This window comes from Oenanthe melanoleuca, chromosome 3, assembly GCF_029582105.1.
Source record: "Oenanthe melanoleuca isolate GR-GAL-2019-014 chromosome 3, OMel1.0, whole genome shotgun sequence".
Taxonomy (NCBI): domain Eukaryota; kingdom Metazoa; phylum Chordata; class Aves; order Passeriformes; family Muscicapidae; genus Oenanthe; species Oenanthe melanoleuca.
Window position 1 is genome coordinate 88,581,478 of NC_079336.1, and position 23,937 is coordinate 88,605,414.

At 47.0% G+C, this 23,937-nt stretch overlaps 1 protein-coding gene across 9 annotated transcripts in view; it reads left to right on the forward strand.

The window, feature by feature from the left end:
* Window positions 1–7,232: 7,232 nt before the first annotated feature.
* The window catches only part of PROX1 (prospero homeobox 1), a 67,865-nt gene continuing 51,160 nt past the window's right edge, over window positions 7,233–23,937 (forward strand). For 2 of the 9 annotated variants that reach the window (XM_056487347.1, XM_056487354.1), the window contains exons 1-4: window positions 7,239–7,605; window positions 7,819–7,943; window positions 15,078–16,866; window positions 23,508–23,615. In XM_056487347.1, coding sequence (XP_056343322.1) covers window positions 15,145–16,866; window positions 23,508–23,615 — 1,830 coding nt within the window. In that variant the 5' untranslated portion in view covers window positions 7,239–7,605; window positions 7,819–7,943; window positions 15,078–15,144. Of the gene's footprint in view, window positions 7,606–7,818; window positions 7,944–7,982; window positions 8,385–8,917; window positions 9,040–15,077; window positions 16,867–23,507; window positions 23,616–23,937 lie in introns of those variants that run through there. The other 7 variants (XM_056487348.1, XM_056487356.1, XM_056487355.1 and 4 more) reach the window with 6 other exon arrangements.

A 23,937-nucleotide genomic window follows, 5' to 3' on the forward strand; every position in this document is an offset into this window, starting at 1 on the left:
TCCACATGGAGGTTGCTGAAAGAGCTCAGATCTTTGAACCTCGGTAGGGTGGTGCTGGCTAAGAGCTGTGCCTCTCTGGCAGCTCTTCCGTCCAATATGATTGATAGAAGGAAAGCTGCATTCGTTTTTACGGGATTAGTTTTTGTCTGAGACAACAGAGTGCGTCCCCCAAGGTCTTCACTCAAAAAGAACAACTCGGAAATTTCCTAAATTTTGTTTTTAAACTTTTGTCCAGTATTGCTTTTGCCCCCGCTGCAGGTAAGGCATGCTTTGGTCAAAAGAGAAGGAAAGCTATTCAGTGAGGTAAGGAGTGACTGATTTAACCAAACCCATACTGAGAATAAACCCCATCAGAGGAACGAATCAGAGCTGAAGCTAAAACCAGCCTCCACCTCGCAGCCTTTCCTGTAATTCAGCATGAATCAGAACTTGCATCTGCCAGAGTTTGCACTGGAGCTCTCAGCAGACTCGGCTATTACACCTCCTGGAGGTGCAACTGCGTGTGACACCAGGAGAATCTGATGCTGACTGAGAGCAAAGGGTTTTCTGACTCAGGAGAGGCAGATTCTGCCCTGGCAGGGTCGATGTGACAAATGATCACTGCTCCCAGAATCTGCTGTTTGCTGTGAATGAAGAACCAAGGGAATTCCCATCCCAGCAGCATGCACGGACATGGGGCTGAAGACCAGCTGATGTGAGCTGGGATGGCTCTGCTGGCTCTGAGGGGCATCTGACACTCACTTTTAACTTCTCATTAGAGAATTAAGAGGGAGAGTGGGATGTTATACCCATGGCACTACTAATTCAGAGACGGATGAAAGGGAACTGGCAAAATGTGTATCAGAGACACACCAATAGTACCTCTATTGCCACAGAAGGATTATTCCAGGAATCTGAGAGAGAAGTATATGAATGGAGCCTTGCAATGTTTCTAGAAATGCATGGCATTTGTCATGGCAAGTCTTGCTGGACCCAGGTATACAGGGCCACATGAGGCTGGAAGGAAAAGGAAGTCACAGCTGGGTGGCAGCTGCTTGGATGAGAATTTCCTCATGGGATAAAGTGGTTGGAAGGTTTTTCCCTTTCAACCTTCACACCAACCCAGAGGAAAGGGCAGGTGGGGTAAGACCAAGGCCCTGTGCGAGAGAGAAACACATCCCAGTGGTTTACACTGGAGCCAGCCTATGTAACCCTGATCCATCCTTTCTAAGGGACCTGCAGTGTTTTAGGAGGGCTCCACACCATTTCTGTAAGCTCAGACCTACAGCCTCATTTCCATCAGGGTGCTCCTTGAGGGCTGACAGCCAGGAAACCCTGATGAATCTCTGATTTAGCACTGACTTGCAATGTTGAGCCTGGGAGGGCACAAACAGTTAATCTTAAAAGCAACCTGGCAGGAGTGGGGTTTGGGAACCAATTCACCAAATTTACACAGTGGTGTTTAAACTGAGCAGGACATTAGCTGATACTCAGTGGGCAAACTTAATGGCCAACATCACTCCATCAGCCTTTTCCCATGAAAAACCTGCACCCTAGGTGCTACCAAGTGCTAATTTGTTAAGAAAGCCTTAATTGAGTGACAGTTAATTATTGACAGATTTGAACTACTTTATCTCTCAATCAAAACCTGGCTCTGGACCAGGCAGCAAGCAATTTACAGCCACAAAGGTAAATCTGGCCACGTGCAAGCTTATGCTGAAGCCTTATGGTTCTCCCTCCCCCACCCTAAATTTCATCTAAATTTTCTCTCTGAAGGAGCCGATGATCCCCTGGTGATCACCAGCCCACGTCAAGGTGGTTACCCTGCTTAACCCCACTTGGCACAGAGTGGGAATTACCAAAGGGACATCCATCTGGAGCTGCCTGAGATAAGAGGTGTCCAGTGTTAATAAACAGGCTTCCTCTACACCTCAGCAGGGCCTTCCTTTTCTAAACAGCCTTCCTTTAATGTTGTAAAATGTTTTTTTCCATTTACTCAACGATCATGCCTTTGCCGGTGGGGGAGGGCCAAGGGAAAGAGTGAAGGGTGGGAGGAGAGAAGAGAGAAGAGAGAAGAGAGAAGAGAGAAGAGAGAAGAGAGAAGAGAGAAGAGAGAAGAGAGAAGAGAGAAGAGAGAAGAGAGAAGAGAGAAGAGAAGAGAAGAGAAGAGAAGAGAAGAGAAGAGAAGAGAAGAAAAGAAAAGAAAAGAAAAGAAAAGAAAAGAAAAGAAAAGAAAAGAAAAGAAAAGAAAAGAAAAGAAAAGAAAAGAAAAGAAAAGAAAAGAAAAGAAAAGGACAGAGGAAGAAATTAGGAAGAAATAAAGAAAAAATATTTAAAAAGAAAAAAGAGAAAAAGTACAAAAGGAAATGAAAGAATGAATGAAAGAGGGAGAAGGAAGGAAAATGAATATATTACAAAAGTAGTAATCACAGCAGTATCACAGTCATTCACTGCAATATGTCTAAACATTCATAAATGTTTTATGCATCCTAAAATGCCATGTACAAGGGATATGGCATCCCACTGAGGTTAATGAATGAATGAGTTGCCCTTGAAGGTTAATTTGCACAAACAAAAGGTCAAGGGACATCTTCAAAACAAAATATTGATTAAAGCAAGTTAAATGTTTTGACTTGAAGGAGACATGAAGGATTAAAAAGCAAAATAGAGCAGTATGGATAAGAAAGGAACAGGAAAGAAAAAAACATCACCCCCAGACACAAAGGAAATGGTAGAAAACATATCTGAATCAGCTAGTCATCTGCTAACAAGCTGTAAAGATTTCCAATGACAAGTTGTCACATTAGTTTAGTGAAACTGAAGCAGCACTTATCCCTTTTCCTGTGCTTAATCTCTCAGCGAGCTGCACAGAAACATGCTACCATGTTTAATAGGATTAGTTTAGTTCACTTTCTCCTCTCTAGAGGTTGTGACTTTTTTTTCCCCTTTTAATTATTTTATTTTTTAACAGTTCTATTTCCTTCAATACCAGGTTCTTGAATTAAATTTCACTCTACTGAATCACCTAGGTTGCATTCATTCTCCAAGTTAAAGGCATTTTCCTCCAAAGGTTTCCCTCTTGAAATGAGAAGCCTGGCAAAGGAAAGCAAGGAAAGGCTCTAAATTCAACAATTACACACATCGGGCTCAGGGTTCTCTTTCTCACAGAGACTGATGATGCATTGTTGATATCAGTATAGGTTTTTAAAATTCACATCAGCAGAAGAGCAGAATCAGGCCTTTGTGGTTGTGGGGTGTTCTTTTTATGCCCAAGAATACTTGGACCTTTCCCACCCCAGAAAAAAAAAAAAAAAAAAAAAAAAAAGAGAGAAAAAAAAAAATAAAGCAAAAAAGAAAACCTGATATGTATTCGTAGCCCTGTTCCCTCATTTAGTTGGAACAGACACAGCAAGGAAAATGATCAAAGAAAAGGCAGTTTCAACAATATACCCCTGTCACTTCCAATTTTGTTGTCAGACTCCAAAGGGGCAGAGGAATCACCCATGGTTATGGGCACACTGCAGAAGTTTTCCCAAGTTTCTTGCATCGTTGGGTTTTTTTTTTTTTTCCCTAAAAAAAAAAAAAAAAAAAAAAAAAAAAAAAAAAAAAAAAAAAACTGAATGCAAGCACAGAAAAGCATCAGCTTGCAGCAAAATATTTCAGAGGCACCAAAATTTGGACGATGGTTTTTTTAACACAGAACTGACAACCCTCATATCTGGAGGACAAGTAGCATTTTGACCAGAAGTTTGTGATGCACACCAAGCATTAATTAGAGCAGAAGAGAACCCACAAATCTGAGGACACCCAGCCTTTACATCCAAACTTTGTGAACATTGATTACTTTTAGTTTGGATCGGAAACACCCATAACTTAGAAAATAAACAGTGCAACTACCTCATAATCTAGAAATGGCCAATAAGAGAACTAGTGCCAACTTGTAGCCTATTAATTACTAGGAAAAAGACCCAGGACTTCTACAGGAGTTTGCAGACAGACTGGAATCTATGCCAGGTCACTAGCAGGGACCACATTGTAGGTGCTCAGGGGGCTGGGGGCAGCGAAGTATGGAAACAACCACACAATCACACACACCAGCCAGAGGCTGCCCTGCCACTGTCCTAGCCACCAGGCCCCAGAGAAGGCACCAGGGGAGGCTTTGCTCCCTACAGACCCTGAACATGAGCTGCTGGCATGGACCCCTTCTGAGGGATTAAATTCCCTGAAGGGAAAAAAGCTTTTCCTCCAACTCTAAAATTTGGGTGGTGAGTAGGGGATTACTTTTAATACTGAGCTTCGAATCACATCAGCTTGCATTCCTTAAGAGGCTGGCTGCCTATCCTCCAGGATTAATGGGGTCTGGAGCACTCAGTGCCCGAGATGGTGGAGGGGGGTGGGTAGGAAGTGTGAATTTCATTCCAGTTGCGCTTACTGGTGTGGCAGATCACAGGATCCCTGTGTTTAGACTTGGAAAAGTTGCAGGACACGGCGCTGGAGGAAGGTAACCAGCAAGCAGCTGCAGAAAGGAGGCAGCAGGGCCGGAGGATAGGTGGAAGCCTGCGCACAAGCCTGGGGCCAGACTGGCTGCCACTGCTCTGCCATGTGACCCTGGGGACATCGCTTCATTCCCAGAGCCTCAGTTTCTCTGTTGGGTAAATTAACATGTTTCAAGTTAAGGTGAACCGGTGGTGAGAAGCACAGTGTCAGAGGCAGCTATTTACTTACTTATTTGCGTTTACACGGTTCGGCTTCTTCTCTACGAGTATTTCGGTGTCCTTTGAAACCAAAAACAAACAAAAGAAAAGAAAAGAAAAAAAAAGAAATAAAAGAAGGAAAAAAAAAAAAAAAAAAAAAAAAAGGAAAGAGTTCAAGCGAGACATTCCCCTGCCAAATTTAGCCTATCTCCCCCTGCGTCCAGACACACTTCTTCACCCTTGTCTCGCAGCCCCTGCAGCACTTAGAGCTACACCGGCAGGCTGAGCGTGTCACCCCGGCCAGCCGAGCCCCGGCAGAGCCCGCGGGGCCCCGGTCTCGGTCCCGGTCCGGCCGTGCCGCCCCTCCGCGCCCGCGGAGCGCAGCGCAGCCCGGCCGCTCCCTCGGGCCGCCCCAACCCCGCTCTCCTCGCCGGCGGAGAGCCCGGTACTTCTGTTCCGAAAGGTGTCACGTTAAAATAACTCTCGGCAAAGCCATCCCGGCACTTTCGCGGGCCTGGAGGGCGCCACGGGCATCGGGCACCGGGCACCGAAGCGGGGCCGCCCAGCGCCCGGACTGCGGGAGCAAAGCGCAGCAGAGCGGCGTCCCGGGACGCGCCCCGTTACACCGGGGACTGGCGGTCACTCACAGCGGGGCTGGCCGGGGCCGGGCTTTGGAAGGCGGCACGGCACAGCAGGGCTTTTGCGGGGTTCCCGGCGAGGAGCGGCTCCCTGGGAGCCGCGGGCCGGGCAGTGCGCGCTGCGAGCCCCGACTGGCCCCGGCCGCCGGGGGTTTCACCCAGCGCGGGAACCGGGCTCTAGGGCCAGGGCTGCCGGCCGCATCTCCCGACACCGGCAGAGACATGTAATTTTTTTTAACTCGGAGCAGCTCCCCTGCGACAGCTCCGGCAGTCGCATCAGCCGGTCCCGAGCCATTTCTTAGTGACGGGTTGCGGGCGGCACCCGCGTTAGTGACCCGCTCCCCGCCGCGGAGGCAGCGCGGGGCACAAGCGCTTCTCCCCCGCGGGCAGGGCAGGGCTGGCCCCGGAGGGCGGGTTTGCTGCCCGGGCCGGCTCCCAAACTTTTGGCACGGGGGGCAGCCCTCTCAGCACAGCTCGCTGTCCGCACCAGGCGTGGGGCTGGGCGCCGCGGCTCCCCTCTAGAGAGAAGCGGCGGCACCGGCACCGGCAGCAGGGCGAGCAGAGGGCGAGGTGTGGCCCGGCTGGCACAGAGCGGCAGCTCAAGTTTTGGTGCCCTGCCCTGGCTGCCCTCGCCCCATCGGGGCTCTCCCCTCCGCTCGGGACTCCCTCTCCCGCCGCCCCGAGGGGCGGGCGCGGGCGGACGGGCCCGGCGAGGCAGCGCCGTCCTTACCTGTCTCCGAGCGCCCTGCAGCGCTCCGCTGCCGCCCGGCCCGCTGCAGGACGCTATTCCCTCTCCCCGGTGTATCCCCCGCTGTCCGCAAGCCTGAGGCTGTTGCCCCTCGTCCAGCCTCGCCTCCCCGCCGGCAGCGGCCGGGCAAATCTCCGCAGCAGCCGGGGCGGGGTGCGGTGCTCCCTGTCCCGCGCCGCGGATAGCCGCGGTCAGGCGGGACAGAGCGCGCCCGACAGGTTTCGGTCCGGATCGCAGTCCGGATCGCAGCCCAGACGTGCCGAGATCAACTTCTGTGGGTTTTTTTATCTCCCAGTTTTTTTTTTTTACCCCCCCAAGATTTCCCCCAGAGCCGGCCGGGAGCGGGATGGGATAGGGTTAAGCTGACCTAAACTTGGGTCGTGCTGCGCAGGGGGCCGGGGCCGCCAGCACCGAAGACCCGTGTGTCAGTAGCACCGGTTGTTCCACGTGCCGCAACCTGATGCTCGATTTCGTGTTTATTTCCTGCCTCCCACGTGGAAAATGCCCGCGCGGCTCCTGCTGACAGCCCCGCGACGCGCGGCGGAGCCGCTGCCGCTGGTCTGCGGCGAGGGACGGCGCGCCCCGGGCTGGGCGGCCGCGGGCCCGTGTCTCCTAAAGTTTGTGACCCGCGTGGGGCGGCAGCACCCGCAAACGCGGGTTCGCTCCCTCGCCTGATGCTTTACGCGTGAAAGAGGCGCACCCTGGGGCCCCGCTCTGCCGAAGCCTTCTCGCGTGGAAAACTTTACCGCACGGGGCACCGCAGAGCAGCCCCCGCCCACGCGGGGGTGACTCTCCCAAAGTTTGTCACCCACCCCGTCTCTCTCCACGCGGGGCGGCTGTTGTCCGCCCCTTGCCGGTGCGCGGCAGAGGTGAGCGGGGCGCCCCGTCGGGCCGCTTCTGCCGGCGCTCCCGCCCCGCGTCCGTCCGTCCGTCCGTCCGTCCATCCCCGCCGCAGGTGCGCGGCCGCCGCCACCTTCCCGCGGGGGCGGGGCGGGGCGACCCTCACCCCCCCGCGCTCCCCTCTCCTCTCTCCCCGCTCCTGCCAAGTTCTCCCCGTCCCCCCCGTCCGTCCCAAGGAGCCTCCCGATTGGGCGCCGGGCCGGGCTCACGTCACTCCGAGTGTGACGTCTAGTCTTCCTGTTTCCTTCAGCTGTGTCTTAAAGTAAATCTTGTGGCGGTGCGGAGCGCTGCTCGGCTCGGCCAGCCCAGCCCAGCCCAGCCCAGCCCTGCCCCGCGCCGCTCCCGCCGCCCCCGCTCCGCTCCGCGCCGCTCCGCTCGTGGCCCGCAGCCCCGCGGCCGCTGCCCGCCCGCACTCCCGCCCGCGCTCGCCCTCCCCGGCGCGATTATCATATTCATCAGCGGCGGGGCTGCCGGCTACGCGCGCGTGTCCGCGTGTGCGTGTGTGCGTGTGCGGGGCGCGGGTGGTGAGCGCGTGTGTGTGTGTGTGTGTGTGTGTGTGCATGTGCGTGTGCGTGTCGCCCTTTCTCTCTCGTTCCACCGGCAAAAAAAAAAAAAGCGAGGCTCAGTTTCGTCGCCTTTGCACCGAGTAAGTACCCGCTCCCCCTCCGCGCCCCCTCCGTCCCTCCCCGCTTTCTCGGCCTTTTCAGGTCTTTCGGGTTTTTAAAATTTTAGATTTTTTTTTTTACCCCTAAATTCGCACTTGCTTGGGCTGCTCTAAATGGTCCGGGGGGAGGGGGCGGTGATGAAATCCCCAGCAAAATATTGATCACCGTTATCAAACCTATGCTTCTTTTTCCAGGGGGCAAATTTGCAGTGACTTTATTAGCTGAGTAGTTTTAATTCCCCGGTAGATAAAGCGGTAAGGATTTGTGAGCGGTAAGGAGCCCGATGGAGCGCTCACCGTAGCCTGCCCAGGGCTGAAGAGTAAGTGACCTGCTCGTTGTTAGGTGATCCTCCCCCCCTTCCCCTTCGCTCTCTCGCTGCCACCTTTTGTGGACCGCTCTTTATTTTATTCCGTGGGTTGGAGGGCAGTTTTGCGGGGACGGAAAATGCAGCAAGTATTTGGCTTCTTGTTGTTCCGAGCTGCTTTCTCCCACCGTCCCCGCCGAAGTTCCCCATCCCTGCTTTAAACTCCTGCTCCGCTCCTCCGAGCCTCCTCTTTGTCCTGTTTATTATAGCTGCCTTGCTTTTTGTCTCTTCCAATTTGCCTGTCATTTGCATGTCGCTACTTCTCCTTTTTAACCCGAGCCGGGAAGGACAGGGACTTTTTATTCTTACTCTTCTTACCCTTGCGATTACTTTTTCATTTCCAAGCGTGGGACGAGCTGCGAATCGTGGAAATGTATAGAAAATGGGATTTGAGTGGTAGGTAGCGAGCACATGAGAAGAGATCAAATGCAAGTCGCGGGATAAGAGCCTTGATCTGGGAAAAGATTAGGATTATTGGTACTTTCTGTTTGTTTGGTTGTTGTTTGTTGATTTTTTTTTTTTCCTCCGGGGGGTGGGGGGGGGGGGGAGGATTTAATTCTTTCTTAGCCGTTGATGGAGATCTTTCTTGGCTTTTTCGATTTTCTGTTTAGCGGCTGAGTGACCCGGCTCACTTTGCCATGTGTTTGCACGGAGTTAAAGCGCAGGAGGGAGCGGTGCTGGGGGGCGTGGGGCCTGCGCGGAGGGGGCGCGGAGATCGCGGGGCCCGGCAGGAGCGGGCGGCCCGACGGGGGGCACGGCTCCCCGGCACCGGGCACCCCGCGGGAGCGGAGCGGGGCCCGCGGCTCTTTGCGGAGACGGAGAAAGTTGCGCGGACCTCGCGCGGTGGCTGCGCGGCGTCTGTTGGGGCAGGGCAGGGCGGCGGGGCCGGGCAGGTGCGCGCCGGGCGGAGCGGGACGCGGGGGCTCCCTGCCCCGGGAGTCCCGGGGCGGCGGGGTCAGCTGCGGGATCGGTGTCCGCGGGAGGCGGGATGGAGCTCCCCGAGGGGCCAGCGTCGCGTTCGTGCGGTTGCGCCCCGGCCGCGGAAGAGCAGGTACGCGGGATATTAACTTAATGTCTTTGACGAAGTAGGGGATTTCAGTCAGGGCTGACAAGGGACGCGGCTGCAGACTAGAGGTGCCCTTGAATGCCGGGCAAAAGTTGCCAGGACGAGCTTTGGAAAGCCGCTAGTTTCCCACAGGTCCCGAGCGCTCTGCAGACCTTGTGGTGTTTCTGGCTGTGTGGCGAGTGTCACCCCAAACCCATCATCCGGGTCTGGGGACGGGTGGGAGCACGTGGAACGCATCCACGCATCTGTGGCCATAGCCTGGTGGCAGGAGGTGCTGTGTTGTTGAGCGCAGGGTACAGAAACGTGTTTGTGTCACCGCGAGGTGTAAAAGCTCAGATTATTTGTCACTTCCATCGCCTGTAGAGGTTTGGCAATATGCAGGATGAATTATACGGAGGCAGTTTCCTTAGCCGTAGATTTGCATGTGGTACAATATCCTTTATGTCTTCTCGCAGTTTTTCTCTGAGCTGCCGTCAATCACATAAAGTTTACAACCACTGCAGCCCGTTTTGCATTTATTTTATGTGCTTTTTGTCCAGACCTTACCTTTAGCGGCGATATCACATACTGTGAAATGCTTATTAATACTCAAGGGTAGACAGACTATAAACATTTCAGGAGTTGAACTGTGATAAAAAGTACAATGTATACACTTTTCACTAACAGCTCCCTATTAAATTATTCTGTAGAGTATCCTGCATTCTCTGAATGGCACTGTCGGTATATGCAGTTAACATCCCTGCCAGCTGAACTCTGAGGCCTCTCAGTTTATATAACTTATCTCTTTTATGATTGCTTGATAAATTGAGATATTCGTAAGAATGGACACATTTTCAAACTGAAAAGTTTAATTTGATTCAGGACAGAATTGTAAATACTGCAATTTGTAGTCTCTAAATAGTGATTTATTCTGACTCAAAGTGCAGCCTAACTGCTAAATTAAGTAATTTAAGAATTGTGATGTAATGACATTGCGTAGCGTGGCAAAAATAGTGGATTGGAAAACTTGGGCTGAATTTATAGTAGGAGTCTTGAGAACCTTTCAGTATTGTTTCTACACAGAGGCCATGTGAGTTATTTTCTTCATCATCAGTGAAATAACAAGGACCAAACTGGTTTGAGAGGAGGAAAATGTTTACAGTTGTCTACTTCAAGCGGCTTGATTTCTTTTTCTCATTCAAAAGATGTGTTTCCTCAAGCAGTGCCGAGTACGGATACGTGATGGAGGGCCCTGCATCTCCCCAGTTTAAAGGCCTGAACTAATGAGATGCTGAATCCCTCCTGTTACTGAGCTCTGTAGTTGATGGGAGTTGTGGATGTTTGGCATTCATAGGAATTGCTGAATACCTTGCTCTATTGGGCCCTGGGTATCACCAGGTTCATAAAACAAGGGGTGCTTTTTTCTTTAAGATTAAAGAGCAAGCAGCATCATTTTGAAGTAAATTGGGCACTGTCTTTTGCTGCTGCTTCTTCTTATGGAGAAATCCTATTAGAGTAGTTTTTTGCTCCCCAAATAGTTCTTCATCCTTTCTGCCTTGTTTCAAATTCCTTGATAGACATCTCGGCTAAGGGAGTTGCATACCTTTTCTGCCAAGAAAACTTGTCTTAGAACTGTACAAAAAGGCAGTACTTTATCCCAAGAAAACTTGTGTCAGAGCTGTACAAAAAGGTAGCACTTTCTCATTAGTGGCTGATATGATTTTAGCACTGAACAGGTATGGTGAACAGATGTCATCTGTTCTTCGAATTTTAGCTGTGGTTTTGTGCGTGAAATGCTGTTGACTAGAATAATTTTCATCCTGTGCTTCCTGGCTGATTCTGGCAAAGCCATACCCTGTGTAGTGTGTTAGAGTGAAAGATCTAAATATTTCTATTAGCAGAAGCATGTTAAATTTCTTGTGTGGTATTGGCATAATGGGCTGACATGAAGCAGGCAGACGCTGGACCAACGAAAGTAGTCGGCTTGTGAAAAGATGGGAACAATTTCAGCTGTATAAACTGATATGTCCTTGAATTCATCCAGGCATATCCATCAAGTTTAGCACTTTTCTGCTGTGTATTTAATGGCTGTTTAGTTTAGGCTAGGGTTCTTCAAAGGGGCTGATGAGGGCGAGTTTGAATTTACATCTCCTTTGCATCCTGTAGGTGTTTGAATTAATCTAGGAGAGAACGATCAGGCGTCTTTCTAGATCAAGATGAGTTAACAAAATTGATTACAAAAATTGATTTATTCATAGTGAGTATGGTTAAATACCTGACTTCGTGCTCATTTCAACAGACCATTCTAGCCAAAGGTTTGGTTACAGTAACTCTTGTAGACTTAGAAATTAATCTGTTTCCATTTTAAATGTCAATGCATATCAAATGGATATGAAATAAACCCATGCCTGTAGCTGCTGTGCTGTTGAGAGTTTATTCATAGCTACATTGTAATCATATCCCCTCAAACAAAAGATTTGAAAGTAAATTTGTAAATAAAATACTACTGCTATGTTTATGGATGGACTTAGAAAGTGCTGGGGCCGTTGGTAGGATTTTTAATTCCATCGGCATGGAAAGCGTTTGGTTTCTGAGGAAGCCACGTTGTGCGAGTTGAGGCTTGAGATGTGGCCGGCATGTGAGGAGTATCAAAAGCGATGCGTAAACCAAATTTAACCTTCACAAATTTAAAACTCTGTAATTCAGAAAGGAATGGTGCTTCTGGAGATTTCTACGTAGATCTCGACAACCAAAGCCTATCTTGCCAGCTCTGTTTTTCTGGAGAGCTGTACAGAGACTTTAGATGGATAAAATAGAGTTTTGAGACAATGTGCAGCCAAAGTACTGGTGCTGTGTAAAGGACACACACGTCCTAATTATTTCTCCCCCTCCCCAAGATTTCCTTATTTATTCAGTTCTAATCTAATCAGTCTTGAATTCTGCCTGTTGTGGCTGGGATTTTGCATCCCGCTCTACGTGCCATTCCACTCCCCTTGAGGTGCAAATTGGTTTTGGTCCTCCGAGAATGAAATATTAACTGGCCATTCAATACCCATTCTGTTTTGTCAGGCTAAAGTAGAACTATTTCTCATATTTAAGCCGAAAGGCACGTAAGCCTTAAAGCTGGCAGCCTGTAGGCTCAGGATAACACCAGGGCAAATGGGAGATGTTGCTTAATACCCAGGTTAAGTGTACGATAACTCGGATGCTTTCAGCTCCTATTGAGGGAAGGAGGGGACATGGCTCCGGAGCACCTCCTGCCACATGTTTGCGGTGGCAGAAATGGGCTGTGGAGCAGCGGCTGGCGCGGGGGCTAGGGGAGGGAAATGGACACTGGGGAGGAAGGATGCATGGCAATGACCTTCCAACCTGGCGCAGGACAGCCTATTTCCTGAGCTGCTGACTCAAGGGTACAGCAGCCCTCCCCATGTGTGTCCTTGGTTGGGATTGGGCAAGAGAGAGAGGGAAACAGTGGTCAGGCACCTCGAATTTTCTGGGAAACGTGCAAAACTTGTAACCTGACATGAGGTTTTTGGTGTGAGTCTGGGAACGTATTGCTGGCTCTCAATCAAGCATAGCTTGACTACAGAAAAGGAAGGAAAAGCGTGAAGGTTTTCGGTGTTGGTGGGTTTTGTTTGTAGTTTGTTTTCTTTTACGATTGGCAAGTACTATCTTTGTGGTGGATGCCTTCAGAATATCTTAGGTGAAATAAGCAGGAGCTCTTTCAGTTGTCTTTCAATTAGTTTAGATTACTTTCAAATGAACACCACTGGACTGAAAGGTCAAACTCAGCCCTGGCTTATTCTGTGCCAGTGTTACCTTCATAAAAGCCCTGCTGGTGGTCACCCCTTTCCACCCCCTGAGGACTTGGCTATTTCTTTACAAAACAACCCTTCTGATATTCCTCAGGTTTTGAGGTGGTTTTGGTGATGGTCTAATTGTAAGGCCTGATTCTGCCCCCTGAAAAGCTCCATTTGCATCAGCTGGGAGAAAGCAGGAGACAGTGTTTTGCATGCTGCCAAGCAGGGCCTGACCTACCCCTCACACATAACAGGATTTTGGTATCCCTGGGCTCCAGGGGCGTTGCTTGCAGGGTGGGATGCTCCTTAGTGTGCTGGTGGCAGAATTTGGCCCCTGTAACAGAAATCCTTGTTATTTTATGATTATCATCATGAGGCAGCCAAACTTATCTCGCTTAATGTACCTTTAGATAAGATCTCCAAAGACAGTGACCTGATAATAGTGTAAGGCTTTAGATTTCGCATTTGAATTTATGCTATTTTTTTGTTTTAATGTATTTTTTATAATTCTTTGCTCTCCTGTATGCAAGGAACCAGTAATGTAAGCAAACATCATGTCCCTTGCAAAACTCTCTCTGACACCAAATCTCTGAAAATTCTTTTAGTACATCCAGAATACATCAGCAAAGGCTGCAAAATAAATATAATGTTTCTAAGTATTAAAAGCTTTTTTTTTTTTTCATCCTGGTTGCAAACTAAGCATTGACTACTGTCTTGATTTTACAGATTATTTCATGCTGAAATTATGCCTATTTGCATGGATAGTCATTCTTTAAAACTAGCCACAGATGCAGTCCTAGGGAGCACGTAGATGTTTTTACAGGTGAACCGAAAGAGATGGGAGCAATTCCAAAAAGTCTGCATGCTGCCTTTGGCAATATACCCTGTTATTGTGAAGACTGTGCTCTGTTAAGCAAATGTAAAGTTTAATATTAGATAAGCGTTGCATGAAAAATATTTTAATTTTCCTCAGTGTTAAATTTTAAGAAACAGGAAACAGTGTCTAATGCTTTATGTGCAATGTGAGTTTAGCATCACTAGTTAATAAGTCACAAATTATGTCAAGAGCCTTTTACAAAATGCAAGGAAGTGTGTTATCATTTTGTGCTGTGTTCCTGGGAAACAATGAGAGTTCATATAAAGAGAAGGTATCTTCCTTTCTCACGCAGCTGATTGATGTTATTTCTTTCATCTTTCCATATTTTTTCTCATCTTTTCGGCATGTCACAGGAAATAAGATTCTGTGTATTCAAAATGCTACATGTAAGAAGGGCTACACTGGCCATTTGAGATATTGTTCTTGGAGATTTTTCTAAAGCACAGAGATGTGACACTGAACATGCCTCATTTCTGCTATGCAAAAAAATTAGCATCATATATTTTAGTGTATGAAATACAGAATTTTCAGCCTTTGGTAGCGGGGCTTGCTTGGAGAATGTAAGTTGTGAAAAGGGAAGGAATGTATGGGGAATTCAGAACACTGCTGTGGCTCATCGGTGGTACGTACGAGCCTGTGCTAACGAACTAACATTTTGGCCTTTATTTGATCACATCTCTGTAAACAGTGTAATACTGATCATAAAATAATTTAATGCATTTTTGCTTTGCGAATAAATGTTTCCCCAATGATTCAAGAAAGGGGTTTTTTTCCCCAGTGTAAGCCTGAATGCATCTATGATTTCTTTGCCTTTCACATACACATATACCATCCTACCTACAATTATTTGAAAGTTGTTTTTGTAACCTTCGAAGATTTATTTGCCTCTCTTTAAAAAGCAAAACTACAACTGCATTTTTTTTATTGCAATTGAATTTTTTTAATCCAAATTTTATACAATTTCTTGTTTTAACAATAAATCTTAAATAAGGAATACTTTCATCTTCTTTTGTAACATGTATCTCAATGCCCTAAATTTAATCAATTGGTTGTCAGAGGCTGTGTTCTTCTAATCTACTCTTTCTTCTGAAGATAAACAGTATCATTTTAGGCATTTGTGCAAGAGAATCATATTACTGGTGCTTAAGCAGTTTTTGCTTTTTTAAATCTTAATCCATCTTAAACCAGTGGAGCAGAAATATTTAAAAATGTTTCATTTCAAGCAGAGTGCATAATAAATTGCAATAATTGTAATGTGCCATAAATCCCAGAGCCTATGCATTTTGCATTTTATTCAGGATTGAGGTCAGGAAATTTGGAGAAATTTAAAGAAAATGATTCATCAGTCCTTTTGTTCTGTTGGCCAGGGTCCCAGGATTCTTGAGCTGAGCCCAGCTGACAAGCTTTTGAAGATGGCACAATAACAGTCCAGTGATGCCTGACCATGACAGCACAGCCCTCTTAAGCAGGCAAACCAAGAGAAGAAGAGTTGACATTGGAGTGAAAAGGACGGTAGGGACAGCATCTGCATTTTTTGCAAAGGCAAGAGCAACGTTTTTTAGTGCCATGAATCCCCAAGGTTCAGAGCAGGATGTCGAGTATTCAGTAGTGCAGCATGCAGATGGGGAAAAGTCAAATGTACTCCGCAAGCTGCTGAAGAGGGCGAACTCGTATGAAGATGCCATGATGCCTTTTCCAGGAGCAACCATAATTTCCCAGCTGTTGAAAAATAACATGAACAAAAATGGTGGCACAGAGCCCAGTTTCCAAGCCAGCGGTCTCTCTAGTACAGGCTCAGAAGTACATCAGGAGGATGTATGCAGCAACTCTTCAAGAGACAGCCCCCAAGAGTGTCTTTCCCCTTTTGGCAGGCCAACTATGAGCCAGTTTGATGTGGATCGGTTATGCGACGAGCACCTGAGAGCTAAACGCGCCCGGGTTGAGAATATAATTCGAGGTATGAGCCATTCCCCCAGCGTGGCATTAAGGGGCAATGAAAATGAAAGAGAAATGGCTCCGCAGTCCGTCAGTCCCCGAGAAAGTTACAGAGAAAACAAACGCAAGCAAAAGCTGCCACAGCAGCAGCAGCAGAGTTTCCAGCAGCTGGTATCGGCGAGAAAAGAGCAGAAGCGAGAGGAGCGCAGACAGCTGAAGCAGCAGCTGGAGGACATGCAGAAGCAGCTGCGCCAGCTGCAGGAGAAGTTCTACCAGATCTACGACAGCACCGACTCCGAAAATGATGAAGATGGCAACCTGTCTGAAGACAGCATGCGCTCCGAAACCATGGACGCGAGAGCCGGCGACTCTGTGGGCAGGTCGGACAATGAGATGTGCGAGCTGGACCCGGGGCAGTTCATCGACCGGGCACGGGCCCTCATCCGGGAGCAGGAGGTAGCGGAGAACAAGCCAAAAAGAGAAGGCCCTAAGGAGAAGGAGCAAGGGCCGAACGCCTTCCACCCTGAAGGCAAACACTTGGCTGAGACCCTCAAGCAGGAGCTGAACACTGCCATGTCACAAGTTGTGGACACAGTGGTCAAAGTTTTCTCATCCAAGCCCTCCCGCCAGCTTCCTCAGGTCTTCCCGCCCCTCCAAATCCCGCAGGCAAGGTTTGCCGTCAACGGGGAGAACCACAACTTCCACACGGCCAACCAGCGCCTGCAGTGCTTCGGGGACGTCATCATTCCCAACCCCCTCGACACCTTCGGCAGCGTCCCCATGCCCGGCGCCACCGACCAAACCGAGGCGCTGCCCCTCGTCGTCCGCAAGAACTCCTCAGACCAGTCGGCCTCGGCCCCGCCGGCCGGCGGCCACCACGCCTCCCTGCACCAGTCCCCGCTCTCGGCCACCGCCGGCTTCTCCACCTCCTCCTTCCGCCACCCCTTCCCGCTGCCCCTCATGGCCTACCCCTTCCAGAGCCCACTGGGCGCCCCCTCGGCCTCCTTCCCGGGGAAAGAACGCGCCTCCCCCGAATCCCTCGACCTGACACGGGAGACCACCAGCCTGAGGACCAAGATGTCGTCGCACCACATGAACCACCACCCCTGCTCGCCCGCCCACCCGCCCAGCGCCGCCGAGGGCCTCTCCTTGTCCCTCATTAAGTCCGAGTGTGGCGACCTGCAAGACATGTCCGAAATCTCGCCCTACTCGGGAAGTGCAATATCCTTTTCGAAAGATGAGTGAGAATCAGCTGGTGGGAGAGGATGAGGGGCCGTGCCGGTGCCAGGGGCCTTCCCTCGGGTGCTGCAGGAGTGGGGTGCTCGCAGGGTGCAGGGGGGCGGCTTGGCCAGGCCAAATAAAACGTGGTGTTGACTGACAGCCCTCTTTCAGCCATGGTGCTCACCTAAAAAAGCTGCTGGCCCTCCCACCTCGTGGGGTCAGGAAGGCAGCCAAACCCATGACCTGAGTGCCAGTGGGTTTCCCTGGGCTGGCAGATCCTTCCTCGGGCAGGGAGGTGATCGAGGGGGCATCACCCTCAGCCAAAAACCATTCCAGCTAGGGCCAGGCCACCTCTTTTTCCTGCCCTGCCAGGCCAATTCACAATCCACGTCAATGGTGTCATGGCTGGGGCTCGCAGAGAGCCACGGCCGGGTCGGCTGTGAGAGTTCAGCTCTCCAGCGCGTCAGGGAAGCGAAGCACGAGAGACACAGGTACTGATATATTCAGGCTGCACCAAGTTCTTTCCCCCACCCAGAGGTCTGTTCCTCAGCCCTTGTGCAGCTGCCTGCTATGCATGATTAACCTCTGTTCAGCCATACACAGAAATCTTTTGTCCTAACGTACACAAAGCAAATTATTTTGGAAAGCTAGAGAGAACAATTAAATATAAAACTTCAGCTGTATTAAATTTACAGGACACTTCCCCTGCTTAAAAAAAAAAATAAGATGATAATAAAATCTCTCATTTTAGCTCAATAGCAGGCTTTAGTTAGGGTGACAAATCCATCTCTGCCTTTATTTAGGCATATCCAGACACAGTAATCATCTTTCTTTTTTTTTTTTTTTTCTGGTTTTTTTTTGGGTTTTTTTGGTTTTTTTTTCCCTGGAAACTAGTTTTTTGGTTGTTTTTTTTTTTACTTTCTTTCTCTTTTAGCAGTAATGCCTTCCAGTCCTTCCTTCTTTTCCCATAACGTGCTTTTTGGTCAAAAGGTTTTGTTTCCAGGTACAGTTGCATTGAAAGCAAATAAAATACCATGCCTACCCCCTGCTAATTGAGGATTTTGCATGACGAGTAGATGGATAATTTTTCCCAAATCCAAGACCCCAGCAGAAGGCAACAGCCCAGGCACTTTAGATGACTCTAATTTCAGCCCTAAGATGATAAAAGTAATTGCAACGGAATAGCTCTGACCCTCTCTGGGTAACAGTAGCAGTGGTGGGAAACTTGTCCCCTTTGGAGAGGGGTCCAGTGGAGACAGATGGCCTAGGCTGTGCTTCCTCACTGGATGTCTTCTAGGTGATTGACAACTCTGGTGGTTTTAGAATAATTTAACCACATCTTCTATAGTTATATCCTCAGGAGGGTGGTGTCAGGGCTCTAGACCTGCTGGTTACCTGGATTTCCTACCCCTCCCATGGCAGTGGGCACCAAAGTCAGGTCCAAAGCCCATTACCACCACTCTTTGATCCAGCTTGGGTATAGCCTGAGTCAGGTGCTGTCTAACCTGTATGAATAGTCCCATTTCTATAGAGGAAAGTGTTTTGTGTTGGAAAGCACCTTCTTTAGGTGTTGGTGTTTTCGAGAACCAGCTGGTAGTGGGTGTGATGTTTGAGGTACCTTTTCCCTAGAAAATGATTTTGTTGAGTGTTGCTAGCAGGGAAATCTTCTCCTCACTATCTAAATTCTAAGGCAAAGAGAGGAGGCAGTCTAGATGCAACATCACTCAGAGGTTGTACCAATTACTTGGGGTGCTCCAAACCAAAGATCTCTCCTGCTTATGGAAATGTAAGTGCAGTGCTTGGAAAGCAGTCCCGAGGTCAACAGGAGAGGCAGCTGAGGGCAAGACTCAAGCCAGGGCAACTAATTTCTACCAAACATACAGTGGCATACTAATTGTTTTTGTATAAAAGTAGTTCTCCCATCCTGGAAGAGCAGTGAGGAGAGGTGAAACAAGCCAAGAGTGTGAACTAGGAGTAGTTCTAGGGCTGCACTTGATCCTGGCCACCCGTGGAGCATCTCTCCCCACCCCTCCCATTTCTCCCCCTTTCTCCTGCTCGTTCTCACTGGTGCTTGCTGTGGGAGCTTGTTGCTTCTGCACAGGGGTGCAAGAGTCCCCTGCTGCACCAAGGGAACAGCCAGGGGAAATGCCTGGGTGCTACAGTGATCCCTTTTCTTTCTCACTGCCCTGCTTCTTTCCCTGCCATCTGGAAAGCACTCTGATTTTCCCACCTAGGTACTAGTACAGACTGCAGTTTTTTCTGGATTTAAATACAGACCAGATTTATTAAATAACACTTCTACATGTGTATACAGCTCAGCTGTAGGGATGGATGATTTTTTTCTAGCAGCAGCTCACATGTCCAGGTAGCTTACAATTTTCCAGGGAAAGGCATGGGGTAGAGGTTGGTTTGTTTCTAGTCAGTTCTGTTGTGGCACTTTTATTTTACATGGATGAATGTGCACGTATAGGGAATAAATTTCTTGAAATAAGCAGATCTTTCTTCCCTGCAGAAAGTAACATCTGTTTTCCTGGACAATGCAGCCAGGATGAGAACATAAGACCAGCAGACACAGCCAAGTTCAGGTTTTAGCAGTAAGTTAAACACTAAACTAGCCTGGGTTTTGTTTTCTTGGTTTTCCTTTTTTTTTTTTTTTTTTTTTTTTTTTTTTTTACCAACGGCTGTAAAATGTATCTGATCATTCTTTGCTGAATTGCATAAGGAAATGGTTAATGTTTGTGTATGTTGCTAAACAAGATAAGATGCACCTGCAGTCTGAATTCCCATCTTGGTCATTAATGCAGTCTGTATCTTTGCAAACTAATCTGTTTAATCAAATATTAAGTTTTATTCAAATTCAAAAAGAAACAGACAGTGAATTGTTTTCCTGCATGATCTTTCTTTGTCATGCATCCTCTTTGCATCTCAAGAAAAATAGCCTTGTTCAGTCACAAAACATTTGCATAGATCAAAATTGAAGCACAACAGCAGTTTGTGTGCTGTTAAGACATGTGTAAAGGTGAAGAAGTTTAGCGTGTTCTCCCTGGCAGGAGAGCTTAGAAACATTAGTGCAACTTTCTACAATTTTATTTATTTTTAAACAGAATTCCAATCCAACTGGAATAAGTTTTGAAGTCTTAATATGCAAAAGCTATAATTAGTGAATTACAACATTTTGAAATGAGGAGTTATTACATCTGACTAGAATTAAACTAATTAAACTTAAAAAAAAAAGGAGAGATTGTACAGCAAACTGGATAACTCTGTGCTGTTGATGAAACCTGGGTGATGAACAAATGCTTTGCAACCAGCCAGCTCTTCTTTGGAAGGACTTGAAGATGCTGTGAGATGTGGTTATTAGGAGCTTGGCTGATTAAAAGTACCTGAGGTGTAACTTAAGGAGCAGCTTGGCTTTGCTGCTGCAGACTTTTTTTACCTGATACAGCCTATTCTTACCACTTTTCCTTCAGCTCAATGCATGCGTGGGCTAGAAAAGCCTGTTAGAGCATTTGTGGGGGCTCAGGCTGAGAGTAACAGGAGTGAAAGATCATCTCTGCTGAAAAATACTTTTGCAAAAAGAGGAGCATTACCTGGGAGGAGGATTGTACAAATGAATCAAATGCTGTGCAGTGCCACCCCTGTGCTTCTCCTGTTAAAACACAGAGTGTGTATATGTTTTGTCCCCATATGTTTTGATCCCAGTCTTTCACTTCCTATTTCTTAGAGCTTTGCCATTTTTCTGCCGCGGCTGTGTTAGGTGAGGCAACGTTGTACTGTGTAAACCCACAAGGCAGAGACTCTCAGGTTGTTTGAACACCGCTTTAGGTTCAGCTGCAGTACACTGTTCCTCTGATCTTTTATGTTCCTGAGCAGATGTCTTTCATTAATTTATGGATTTATCATCTTTTCTTTCTCTCCTTTTTTTTTTCTTTTTTTTTTTCTTTCTTTTTTTTTTTTTTTTTTTTTTTTTTTTTTTTACACCTGGCAGCTGGCTCAAGTTTCAGCAGTTATTGTCTATTTTGCATTAGCCATAGAATTGAATGTCATCTGTCTTCACAAAGCTATAGCTAAGAGAATTGAGGCAAGCCACACGAGCTGCTGGGACAGAGCTTGTTTGCGTTCCATTCGGCACCCCTCCTCCCTTTACCTCCTTAATATTTATTTGTGCTCGTTTTCTTTCCTGGCCTTGAATGGGGCTTAGCTCGTGTTCGGTACAGCTGTATGTTTACTGAATCTATTTCATCATGAGTCATTGTGCGTGTGTAAGTATCCTGGAAACAGCTAGTGCTTTCTTGGAAGAACAGTTGCTTTTCAGCCCAAGCACTTAAAAAGGAAATTAAGCAATTGGTCAGTTCAGTTGTTGTTTTTTTTTTTTTTTCCTTTTTCTGAAATAGCAATGAGTTATCTAATTCTTAGCTCTTAAGTCTGTCATTAACTATTTTTTGCTAGATTATTATAGATCATATCTTTTATCACAGTAAAGCGTTAACCTTAGGATCAAGATATACAGATTTGTTGCATATTTGATATTGCTTTAAGGCTGCCAAGTGCTTAAGAACAAGTATAATTTTAATAAAAAATGGATTTCTGGGAATTTGAGTCTCAGAGCATCTTTTAATACATGTTTCATTCAATATCAATATCCTCTGGCACTAGAGCAGAAAATATTTAAAAATCCTAAATGCAGAAGGAATCCAAATGCTTAGAAAACTGTCTAATATGCTTAAATCCTGCAAATATGAGAGGGTTTTTTTGAAGCTTAAGACCATCCTTGAGCTTGCATCGAAAGAGAATATACACCAAACCCGATGTTAACATGTTGTCGGCATCAGAGGAATTGCAAATTAAAGAGACTCAGGATTACTTTTCTTTTTCTCTCCTACTGGAGTTCCCTTTTGGACCCCCACTTTCCTGAAAGGATCACATAACAAAATGGATTTCTGGCACAGAAGTTTTGATTTGTCTAAAACTCTTATCACTGAGCAATAGGTGACAGCTTGCTACTATTATTTCACTTACGTATTTTGACAGATGGCACTGCAGAGTGTAATGCTCTTTTAGACTTCTCTATCAGTCTAATGGAGGTAACTGGAGGTTCTTTCAACTCTTCTCTTGGCACAAGAAGTATGTCAGTCATAAATTATCTTCTTTGTAATCATTAAGCATCTAAAACAAAATGCAAGTTCAGCTGAGCTGTTTTTCATGTACTTCCAGATAATAAGAGATTTTTAAACTAATATTGTCAATGCCTTTTTTTTTTTTTTTTTTTTTTTTTTATTTTTAGTGCTACATTTTTCTAATCTAAAAATGAACCTTGTAACTGAAATAAAGGGAGAGGGTTTCAGAAGATTTCAGGAATTAGAAAAAAAGGAATTTTGCTGAAAAGGCCTAGCTAATCATCAGTAGGCTGCTGATAAAAATTAGTCTGGGTTTCCCGTCTCGAGGCCTGGAGTGGGATGTTCTGTGCTGACGTGCAGCTGGCTGTAAGGCAGATGAGGCACCTTGGCTGCAGTGCATCTGTCAACTTGGTTGACCTTCCCCCCGCCGTAAGGTGTGAACCGAGTGAAATTTTCAACAATTGTGTTTAGGAGAAACAGTCCTTAGAGAAGCTTCTGGGAAGAACCCTTAATTGACCTTGTGGGGGCCACATTGATTTTCTCCACGTGCATCTTCATTTCTGATAAATTATAAAGCCATTAATTTGCTGAGGAAATGGCAGGGCCAGCCTGCGGCACAGATGTGACCAGAGCCGTCCTAGCACGCAGTTCACAAAAGGGAGCCAAGAAGCTGGGAGAAAAATCAGCAAGCAGAGATTGTTATGGTTAGCTTCACATTCCCTTGGGAACTCTTTTAGTTGCTTCTGTTTACAGATCTAAAAGGTAATGATGTTTCCAGGATAAATAGGCTGCCTTATAGGGTAAGTGGCCATTTATTGATCTGCTAGCCCTCATGTATTGATTGGCTAGCCCCAAATACAGCTCTGTACTCCAAGGAGTTAACTGTGTAAATCAGGAGGCGACAAGTTTGTGGCAGAGGGATTCAGCGGCCAAGGGGCTCTGCCTACTACAAATTTCACTTTGATTTACAGGGCAGCCACTGGAGCAGTGCAACAGCAGGAGTAGACAGAGCTACCCAAGATGTTAAAATTTATCCACATGAATGGGACAGGTGAAATGAGCTGCCTGTGTAAAACTGCTCAAAATCATAAAATGCCTCTGATTGTCTTACATGCATCGGTTTTATTGTGTGCAAGCAGCACAACACCGAGACGAAAAGAAACTTTAGCTGGCATTGCAGAGGAGAAGGAGAAAAAAGCTCCCGATAAGTTTTCTGCGGCACATGCTTACTGCATTTGTTTCCGTAGCAACAAGTGAACGTACATATGGTGCACAATCCGTAAACTTGCAAGGTCCCTGAGACCCAGCACCTAAACTGGTAGGATACACAGGGTTTAAGTTACATGGCCTCTCATCCCATGTTTGCCTCTTTTAGAGAAAATCACAGCGCAGCAGTTCAAATGTTAATACTTTCTCCTGTAGTCTGAGGAACCGTAGAGTACTTAACAGGGCACTTTGTTAGCTCTGTATGTTCAGAAACAGCTTTCTCAAAAAAAGAATTTTCCTTTACTAATTCAATCCTACATGCAGGAAGGCTTGTCACCGAATCACTTGAAAAAGGCCAAGCTCATGTTCTTTTACACCCGGTACCCAAGTTCCAATATGCTGAAAACCTACTTCTCAGATGTAAAGGTAAGAAAATATCTTCCCCCACCTCTTTCTCCTAACTGCATGCTGTATTTTCTCACAAAATTGTATTGTTTTATCATGTTAGAGATTAGTAATATTTCTGGGTACATAAAGGTTACATCCTGACCTTATTCACTTGTTCTTCCTGTTGAGGTGTACCCTGCTTGTGCCTGGATGAGGAAAGGGAACGTTTCTAAATCTTACAGAAAAAAAAAAAATTAAAATTTTAAAGCAAAGGATAATTATTACAGTAAATTAAAGGGTCTTCATTATATATCCTATTAAAAAAGGAGATTTTTGTGGTGGTAGAAATGTACTTCCAAGA